Here is a 10,835-nt window from a genome sequence, read left to right as displayed (position 1 = left end):
ATACCGTTATGTGGTTCTGACAGATCATTCAATTGCAAACATCCATGAAATCGCAAAACTATTCCCAGTTTATAACAGCGGCGGCCAGACAATGGTCGACTGGTCTTGCCCCGCTTCAGCGCCCACTGTATGTGATATGGTATGCACCACACCCAAGGCACGCATGCTCAAGGCTACTGTTGACAACTCGAAGATCGAAGGTGCATGAAGAGGGGTAGATGCCTTCTAAAAATCCGTAAGTTGAATCGTGTGGTCCTTTTTAGACGACAAGAGAGATCATGTCGAGAGAAAACCTGCACGTAAGTAATCATTTTAGCGAGTTTGAAGCAAACATTCATCTATAAACCGACGAGAAATCAAAAACCACTTACAGAACCTAGTTAAGGAGCTTAGCTCTGTCACTAATATCCTCTGTTCACTGAGAGGCAAATGTTTGATCTGTTTGACCATTGTTGTGAAGCATTTTGGTGTTAATGGAGTACTTTTGGAGTGTGCTATTTTTAAAGGCTATTGAACCACAGGTGGATAAATTTCCATGAATAATTAGTATGATACATCATTTGTGATCGTGAATAAGCAAAGATGGTCTAAGCTGAGCTCTTTAGAACCGTGTAACATAAGTGAATTGATTTTCTCTATTAATGCATTAAATAAATACAATTTGTGCTTGCTTACAACTGCGGGATGACATCAACTAGCACTGAATCCTTACTTCAGTCATTCAATTGCAAATTGTATCATGAGCTTACACTGCTTTCAATGATTTATTATTTTTTTCACTTAGAATCTCAGCTCGTCTTTGCGAGCGCACATTTTATGCACTAGGGTTTTTTTTCTCTTGTATACCTTATTATAGGAATTGAATGCTTAAGTTATTTGAAATAGCTCAAATTAACATGAATTGACTGGAAATTTTAATAGCTTGAATTGAACAAAAGCCACACAAATGAGAAGACTACATGTATTTAATTTCTTAAATGAAGGACATGAACCAAGGGCATTATTGTGAGTATGGAAAAAAAATATTGACGATTCCAAAGCCATTTTACCCAAAATACACTGAAATAAAGGTTGAGAAAGACAATTATTGTGATCAGAGGATGAAATATGCTAAATAAAAACAGCTCGTGTTCAAGGTTTTAATTGCTCCTACCCAAATTAAAACTTGTCTTAGAAATGTCAATGCTCTTGATTTTATTTAAAAAAAAAAAATAAATGTCCAGTGAGCAAGAAATTTTCACATTATTTTACTTAAATTGACATTGACACAACAAAATAGTGTCATGGAACGTTAATATTAATGTCAATATAATAAGGTAACTTAAAACTTAAAGCAACTCAGGGAATGACCACATAGACATTCCTGATGTTTACACTTCCATTTGTGTCTTTGCTCTTTCCTCATATGTGTAGTACATTTGCATAATTATTTACTTTTTTATTGCTACGCTTTTTCATTCCATGATAACCGATGAAGACCTAAGTTCTTAAGTTGAAACATCTTTTAGTGTTTTTACTTGATGCATTTAGCGTTTTTTAAGCCAGTTTCAAACCTTTTTACGTAATTACATGTATTTTAGTCAAGAATCCTGGCTGCAATTTTAATGTTTTTCATGTGAACTTAAAACTTTCCTAGAACTTCTGTTTTTTGGAGAAATAATTTTTCCAAGGCTAATTTTAGTCCTGAAATGGGATTTATTTTAATTAATTATCTTCTGTTGTTTAAGTCTATATTGAGCAGATCTGAGTGGTTCAAGTGAATCAACATCAATACTATTAATTGAATAAAAAACAATAATTAATTGAAACTGTCCAATGTTATTTTCAGTGGTAAATTTTTGTTCTGGTTTATGAAAAACATTTAATGGCTTTGGCTTTTCTTGGACTTAAAGATACTATTAAAAAAATATGTTGGATATATAATTTGTCAAAGCAACATTTCCATGTAAAGGAGGTTCATGTCAAGCTGTTATCAGAGTATTGGGCCCTGTTCAATAAAGCTTGAAAGTTTAAGTGTTTTCCCAATATTGATTATCCTCTGCTAACAACTGAGTTTTGACCTCTAAGCCAATAGTGATCAATATCTAAACTCTCCTTACAATATCACTGCTTAATCAAACATACAGGTTAGGAGAAAGAAGGAAATGATCGCTACAGATAAAATGTTTTGATCTTCAAGCAAATTCTCCCAACTAATTCCAAATGAAATAAGTTGAAAGAAGTAAAGAGAACATGCATTTTTATTCTGGGGCTTAAATGATTGAGTGATATTGTGCCTCTTTGTAGGGGGTGTAGAAACAAGTAGTTCATTAAAGACAGAGGCTTTTTTTGATATTTTGAAAATAATGTACAGCCACAGCTAAACATTGCTTCCGCCTCGTTCATGTGAAATCTGATTTTTACTACTCCAGTGTACCTGCATGCCTGTCTCAAAGGTGGTGAAAGTTTTCTTTATTAATCAATAATGTCATATTTTATTTATTTTGTTCAGCTGTTTTTCAGCCTTTGTGACATGTAATTTTAGGTTCAACTGTCAAGTCTTGTAGCAATTTTGTGACTAATAATCAACCCTTATAAATCAGCCCCTCAAGTAATCACCCTTACTTTGGAATGACTTCTCAAATGCCCCTAGACTATGGTACAGTGACATATAGAATTCATGAAATAAGTATACTTAATTCTTTGAGATACATTATTTTAAGTAATAGCAACTACGCGTACATGTAGTACTTACCTGTACATGTAAAACAAGTGACGTTTTAACTGATCATAAGTCATTTCAGTCCTTAGTGCTGGTGACTAGAAAATTAATAACATAAAAGTATATGATATACACTGTATACAATCACAAAAGATGGGAATTTTTACCGATGATGATGCGACAAAGTGTAAAATAAGATAATTGATTAATTGTTAATTGATTAAAAATGGAAGAAAAGGACAAGGAGTGAACTTCACACGAAAAAACACATCCTTGTAAATGATTAGTGTGCTAAAAAACAATTAGATGTCTGATTTTGTGCGGATCAAGGGCCAGTCACTACTAATTGTTCAAGTTCAGCTTTAGCTTCTAAAATAAAGCAGTCCAGTTTACTCTGACGGGCACTTTCTCAAGACTGAGAGCCTTTGCTTGATGCCATCCATCTCTTTTCCATGGTGCTCTCTCAGGTGATGACCAATCAATGGCAGATTTGTATATAATAATTATTATCGTATAATTATTGCTAACTAATTTTCTGCACAAGGACTTGAACTTGGAAATGTCTGATGATCATTTGAAACGCCATTTGTTTCTAGCGCTAGTTTTTATTACTAGACATGTGGTACATGTGATATAATTTTCTGGTTACAAAACTGTTGCTGAAAATCACTGATGGCAGACTTTTGTTTTATGATTTTCTTCAGAGAAGAGAGAATGCCAAGTCTCGCACATCAATGCGAGAAAAACTTGTGGAAAAGCAGAAGGCAGTGGATGAGCACGAGAGCAACTTTACAGCTGGACGTGTAAATGTGCGGGAACGATACCTTCACAGGACCGGAATCCGAGGGAGAAAAAGCTGGATATTCTTTGCTGTTTTATACATTCTAACACTAATTGTTATTGTCAACTTAGTGGTAAGTACATGTAGATGGACCAAATTTAAGTTGCATGTTTTTAAACATTGTAGATGGAGCCCAAAAAACATGTACATGGACATGCCCCTGGCAAAAATCTTGCTCCTCAGGGAACAAAGAATTTTCATTCCCAATCAGTAGATTCAAAAGTGGAGTTTGTCCATTGGTTTGTTGCTGTCATTGTGATTGTAATAGACCCTTCTCCAAAATGGCGGCAGCAGATTTGAATGAGTTAAAATTGAACTGAATGTAAAACTGATACCAGCACTGGAAAGAGCACCTTTTCTTTAGTAACCTTGCAAAGTTTCAGCATATTAGGTGTTATATCAGCTTAGGAAATGTAAGATGAAATTTGACAAATTTACAGACGTTTGTATGACTGGGGGTATACGTCGTAACCCCAGTCATACAAACGTCAGTAAATTTTTCATTTTTCAACTTACATTTTCTCAGCTGATATTACACCTGATATGCTGAAACCTTGCAGGGTTACTAAAGTAAAAATGCTCTTTTTAGTGCTGGTATACATTTTTAATCTTAACTTATTTGAATTTTAGCCGCCATTTTGGAGAATGCCTGGTGGGGTAGGTAGGAAGTGGTGGTTTGGCCTAACAATCCAAATCTCTCTAAATATGCACTAATTTGGAATACAGACTGATTATGCGAGACAATCACATTAGAATTAGGAAGTTCCGTATTTATTTAGCCAAATCAAAAGCTAATCTGTGGAGTAAAAGAATAAAGAAACCAAACTGATATCCTGAGTGGTAAATTTAAAATGAAAAAAAATACAATGTACTTGTATTGATGTCCTACATAAGCTGCCATATCTGGTGGTTGTAATTTGCTATTTTGATCCTTAGATGCTAGCTCTCCTGTATAATGTTCTGCAAATAAACAAGGATGGAATGAAGTGCTTATCATTTTTTGAGAATAAAATGGTGCGTTGGCATTGTTCAAGTGATATGCATTCGGTAACATTGTACAAGAACCAAGCTGGAACTTTTAAAGATCACAACTTGCTTATAGAAGCAGATGAAGATAAGGTAATGTGCTATTCAGTAGGTAATGTTAGAATTTAAGATTAATATTGATCTCATTTACTCTTTGATGGAGTAAGTATGTGTATATGAAGCTTAATATGTTGGTCAACTTACTGTACCATCTTGCCATTGTAGTGGCCGATCAAAGGAAGGGGTGTGGCATGTCCAGACCTCCTCCCTATTCTCAAAGAAAGTTAGGTTGGCACAAACATATCTCTGTATTAGTAGGCACCATCCTTAACAATAAGCAAAAATGACATAATTCGTATAAAGGAATATTAAACTATTTACTTAAAAAATGCTTACTATTTTCTTATCCCTCTGGTTGTCTTGAATGGGTGAAGAAGTAAATAAAAAACAAACAAAGGAATAATAATAATAATTTATTCACTTAATATAGCACCTTTAACATTAAAATGATCAAAAGCGCTTTACATGAATTCAAAAAAAATTTAAATAAAAAGATAATAACTATAAAGAATTATAAGATGAATGGAATGAAACATTAAAAAATGAATATTCGTTGAATATTATATTATTAAAAGGAATGAATAAATAGTCAAGCAAATGAACAAGCAACATTATAGGCAGCTTGTAAAGAGGTTTTTTTTTGCACTTTTTTTCTTTGAAAGGGGAGTCATAATATCGACACAGTATTTAATTTGTTTCCTTGTTTTCTCTGCAGGTTATATTTCATGGAGGACCTAGCACAAAGAGTGCAGAGAGTATGCTATTAAGTTTTTTGTTTATAAGTTTACACTGTATTTATTACATATCCACAACTTACAATTTACTAATAAATCTCTGATTCCAATCTAGCGTAATATCTTATTGCTTTTTTTGGCAATCAGTGTTCATGATTAAAATTGCTCAAAAGGGGGCTTAAAACTGATCTAAAAAACTTAAAAAAGTTTCCCAAATTTTCGAACCGTATCTCTGGTCCTTCTTCGGGGGACAATGAATCTGAAATTCAAAATCACTGCTTCATATGCCCTTGGGAACTCCATTCTTTTGTTCACAGAGTTCTTGTCAATGTTTGAGTGTAAAGACTCCAGAAAAATTCTGCACTTGTAATTAGTTTCATTCCTTTCAAGAATTTTGCCGTAGCGTGGGTGAGTGTCGTGCGTGGTTTTTTTGGCATGTTGTCAGATTGCCGACTCTTTACTTGCAGCACACGCAGGATCGTGTTCTACTCTTCTCGAAGCCCAGCACCCTTTGCTCTCACCAATGTAGGAAAAATCGCAGTCTTTGCATTCAACTCTGTAAACGATGCCTGCTATTCTTTCTTCCGGTGGACGGTCCTTCGGTTTTTTTTATATATCTTATTTAATGTAATAACTACATGATGAGTATAAGCTGTTGTAGTTAAGAATAATATTTATGGGCCCAGGATTCACAAAGACCTCCTAAGCAAGCTTAGATGTGTCCTAAGTATTGTTTGTCTACAATAGCCTTTTGTTGGTATAACAATAGACGATTGTTTAAAAACTTGTAATCCTTAGGATATATCTAAATTAGAAGGGATTTGTGAATCCGGTGGGCTGGTGTTGAATGTGCAGTTCCAGAAAAAATCTATACCCACCCCAGGGAAGGTCATTGGGAATTCCTAGGGGGAGGGGACACTATGTACATGTAAATAATTATTATGATCAAAGAAAGTACACGCACCTTCACTATTTTTTCCAGTGCATGTAGGAACAGATAAAACAGAGATTCTGGCCAAACGTGGCTTCAGATTTGTTGATCCATATGAAAAGAAGACCATCCTTAACTTGAATGGAAGTGTGTGGCATGTTAATCCAGAGTCTGTTAAGGCTTCAACGGTTTATGGAGAATCCATGGTGACTCATCGGGTAAGATGTGGTCTTAAATTTTCTTTTGTTCTTTCCTTCAAAAGAAAGGGAGTGAGCTCAGAAACCTTCAGTGGCTGCGCTGGCAGTCAAGATTTTATCCGTTAATGTCAAGTCTACAAAACTTTTAATGTATTCTTTTACAGGTTGTAAGTAATGAGAACCAGAATTTAACAGTATTCTCTGAGAAAACAGTTTCAGTGGAAGGACACGAAGGTGTATATTTTGATGGAAAGATGCTGCAATTTGATGCTCAACAAGATGTGAACATTTCATCAAGCTTGGTAATTTAACATCATGATATTTATTTAAGGTTGGACTGTGCAGTGTAGGGGACTTTCTCTGGGGAAAACATACCTTGCGAGGTTACCTATCTTTGTGACAAGTCTTGTCAAACTGGTTTAAGTCTCTGTGAACCCCCAACCCCCAATATATATCACCAGATCACCAGACATTAAATCAGATTTCTTCACTTTTCAATGCATAGACCAAATTAAAAAAAATAGGAATGAATTGCGTACATGTTGATAGTGCTGTGCATGTGCTGTGGACCTTCTTGTTTACGGCCAATTGCTCCCTCACTCGCTCACTCAGTCTCACTCGCTCACTCACTCTTACATGCCTGACAGCACAACAAACAAACAAACGATTTTGGTGCCTCGCATGGGTCCTCATGTGCCGTTCGCACCTGCCCTTTAAACCTTATCACTTTAAATCACTTTGCACATATATTTCATTTCTTTCTGGCTGTTTAATTTGCTGTATGTAACATGTGTAATGGTCAATAAAGCTGTTAAAAAAATGAAAAAAAAAAAAAATGAAAAAAAAACCAATTCTAGACAGAAAAATTAGTTATCAGGAAAGAAGCATACCAGAGTGCACAGTTAGTTTCCTTGCCTTTTGGGCTAAATAAAAGACAGGAATTCCATTCTAAAAATCGTATTCATTACAATTTCAGTGGATTTTATCACCAGGTTGGCCCTGTTTGGGAAATTTGTTGTCTACATATCCTCTCATTGTGAATAGAAACTGTGTGGGAATATCTGTAATTACTATATTTTCTAAGCATTAAATGTGGCTATATTTTTCTGCATTCCTCAGTCCAAGGAAATTGTTTTTGATGCAGTGAATGGTGTCCATTTTGGCGACCGTCTCCCCGTGCCACAATCAGGATCCCCAGCCTCTGAACTGTACAAGTTGTGCGCCTGCATCAACACTGGTCAGCTGTTTCGTGTCAAGGTGACGTCAAACAGCTCAACCTGCGTTACAGCTCGGGGCGTTTGTTAATAACGTACAGTACAGCTTTGGATTTCTGAGGGGCTAGAATGGTAAAGCGTGAGCCTTTGTATAGGTGCTCACAGACTGTGGTGTCATCCCTTGTTTTCTACAAACTGAATTAGCAATTGTTGAAGAAATTGTAACAAGTAAAGGGTAGTTTTTATATTATTGTACTTTTGTACAGTACATCTAACCTACAATCATGGACAAATGTTGTTGAGACACATAAAAATTAACAAGCTTTTTCCCTAGGTTTAAATTCTCCTCTTTCCCCTAGTGAAAGGTAGCTTCCCCTTCCCCCCTTTTTCAATGTTGGAAACAAATAAACATCCAGGAAGCGTTCTGCAACACTGTTTGGGGGAAGGGGGTGACTACAGATGAAAAAGGTGTTTTCATTCAAATACAAAATACCATTGTTAATTCGAAAGCATTAGTTTTGGTAAATTGTCTCAACACTTTTGTCCATGACTGTAGGTTCTATTCAATTTCATCATAAAAACCTTTTAAGGGACTCAAGCTTGCTTGCTTGCTTCAATGTGGTCATGAAAGGTACGAATGGCGGCTGTCTAATGGGCCAGTGCACTGAAAATGAAAGATTATTTTTCTACTGTTGTAGTAATAATATTCACATTCAAAATGTACCAGATTATGACGTGACCTATGGTAAGCCTTACCTCACTTTGGCAAACTGAAAAAAATGCCCAAGTGTGACCTCAACCAATGCCAGTTTCGCAAAAACGTAGGATTTGCATATTAAATAAACGAGACAAGCGAGAGAACTTCCTTTTTTGAGCCTGAAGTAGGAGGCAATATCGTTCATTGTAATTTTTCCACTTCAAGGACAGACGCTTGTACGGTGTTATGGGTGGCTAACACGGCACGACATACAGTGCTACAGTACTAGATTATGAATTGGAAATTTAGGTGATAAAGGTTGAAATGTTGTTCTCTTGAAATCTAAGAGATGTGTTTGAGCTAGAAAGCGTGTAATCGCGTTGTTCAGTTTCCATATATTTGTCTGTAAAACCTTGTCAAAGTCTGGGGGGAAATTTACGGACAACTATGTGAAAAATTAAAAAGTAAATTGCCCATGAAATTTCTCAAGTAATCACCCCCTCCACCCAGATTTCAAAATTTAGGTGATAAAGGTTAAAATGTTGTTCTCTTGAAATCTAAAAGATGAGTTTGGGCTAGAAAGCGTGTAATCGCGTTGTTCAGTTTCCATACATTTGTCTGTAAAACCTTGTCAAAGTTTGTGGGGAAATTTACAGACAACTATGTGAAAAATTCAAAAGTAAAAATTTTGCCCATGAAATTTCTCAAGTAATTACCCCTCCCCCCAGATTTCAAAACCGGAGCTTCTCAAATGCTATTCTCCTTCCATGAAGTTTTTACCTACACCGCAAACGGACATGACGACTTCATTCTTCAAATTTTGGCAGCACCTTTGACATTGTATCCCGTGTCATAATAATCAGTCATATGTGCACCAGTTTCCAAACTTTGCGTAAAAGAGTCTATAAGGCGTAAGTGTATATAGCTTTTTTTCAAAGTAACTGTAAGTTATTAGGTTATCAGGGCCCAGTTGTTCAAAGCCCGATTAAGCTAATCCTGGGTTAACGTGGACCTTGACTGGAGTATAGTTACTAATCCGTAACGATTCATCCAAAAGATTTTTGTCCGTCAATTTTGCCTTAGACTTTTCTTTACCATTAGATTAAGATGAGCCTCTAAAATCATCTTTAATGAGCGAGTGGAAAACCCCGGTTAACTTTTAATCGTGGATTAGCGTTAATCGGCTTCCGAACAACCGGGCCCAGGGTTATATATTTAACACATTTTTCTATGTAACATTACTACTTGTTAAAGTTATAGCGATAACGTTTTGTACTTTTATAAATAAACAATAAAGTAAAAGCAATTTTTCCATGGCATTCTCATCTTGATTTATGTAGCGCAAGTTCTCAATTGAGTGTCAAAAACTAATTTTGATTTAACTTTGGTTTCATCACTACGCTCTGTGATTGGTTAGCAAAACTCGTGCTATTTTCTCACGTGAATTTCTCGCACGTGTTTTCGCGCGCTTAGCACCGGTTACGTGTATTGCGTCGAATTCTGATCGGTACATTGAGCTGTTTACGTCTGTTGTGATTGTCCTGAGAAATTACTTTGGCACTCAACTGAAAACCGCCTTACTGGGCTCTGATTGGTTGGCCAAATATGCGCCGCTTTTTCAACCAATCGCGTGAGTTGCTCGCACGCGTTTTCCCGCGCTTGGTGCCGGTTGCCTATGTATGTGCTTCTAATATTCTAATTGGTTCGTTGCTTCGTTTTACGTCTGTTGTGATTGGCCACAGTAACTCCTTTGCCTCTCAGTTGAAAACCACTCTACAGCGTTAAGTGTGTGGTAACGAAAACCACGATTAGGCGCCCGAAAGGAGCCAGTACTGGTACCGGTAATAAACTCTTTCATGCAGATTGTGGGGAGGTGGCAATGAATCGTCATGGAGTTTTGGCCTCTGGGCGGGTGGGGTAAAAACAAACATGCTTTTTTAACCGCACCCTGCGAGAACGATCAAGAAACGTCCATAAGCAGTGGACTGAGGCAATAGCTCAGACAAAACTTCAATTTTCATCAAATATTGAACAAACCTTTGTCCACTAGCCAACACTGTACAAACCAGTATCAGATTGTATGTTTTCGTCGCGCACTAAGTTGTTTCCCGTCAAAGCCTTATCAGGGTTTTCAACCGCGGGGGCAACTTTAACGTTACCATAGTAAGCTTTCGGGTCACTTAAGGACAGTGCCTCCTAGCTAATATTGAGGTATTTTTGCGAAGTTTATGACTATGCGGGAAAAGCATAACTTAGCAATGGCTATTGGAATCCAGAAAGAAAATTGGGGTAACCACGCATTTTTCAGAGATAATTTAGCAACAATAACTCTAAAACATTCCAATCCTAGCAGTATGAGGGATGTTTGTCCCATGAACCTAGTTCAATTAATGGCCTTAGCTCCCACGAGTCTCCTATAGCTCAGTGGTAGAAC

General features: G+C 36.5%; 1 protein-coding gene across 2 annotated transcripts; it reads left to right on the top strand.

Annotated features, from left to right (window-relative positions):
• Positions 1-147: 147 nt before the first annotated feature.
• On the top strand, positions 148-9,715 carry LOC146451500 (beta-sarcoglycan-like). Of its 2 annotated transcripts, none has more exons than XM_085098715.1 (7): positions 148-299; positions 3,406-3,615; positions 4,479-4,661; positions 5,344-5,383; positions 6,345-6,511; positions 6,655-6,792; positions 7,616-9,715. In XM_085098715.1, the coding sequence occupies exons 1-7, from the start codon at positions 279-281 to the stop codon at positions 7,793-7,795; spliced, it is 939 nt and encodes a 312-aa protein (XP_084954841.1). In that variant the 5' UTR covers positions 148-278; the 3' UTR covers positions 7,796-9,715. The 2 variants fall into 2 exon arrangements, with proteins under 2 accessions (XP_084954841.1, XP_084954840.1); XM_085098714.1 differs by having other exon boundaries at positions 7,610-9,715.
• The last annotated feature ends 1,120 nt before the right edge of the window (positions 9,716-10,835 follow it).

This window comes from Pavona decussata, unplaced genomic scaffold, assembly GCF_977016875.1.
Source record: "Pavona decussata unplaced genomic scaffold, jaPavDecu1.1 SCAFFOLD_386, whole genome shotgun sequence".
NCBI lineage: Eukaryota > Metazoa > Cnidaria > Anthozoa > Scleractinia > Agariciidae > Pavona > Pavona decussata.
The sequence above is the reverse complement of the archived record's forward strand: the minus strand, read 5'-3'. Positions and strand labels throughout refer to the sequence as shown.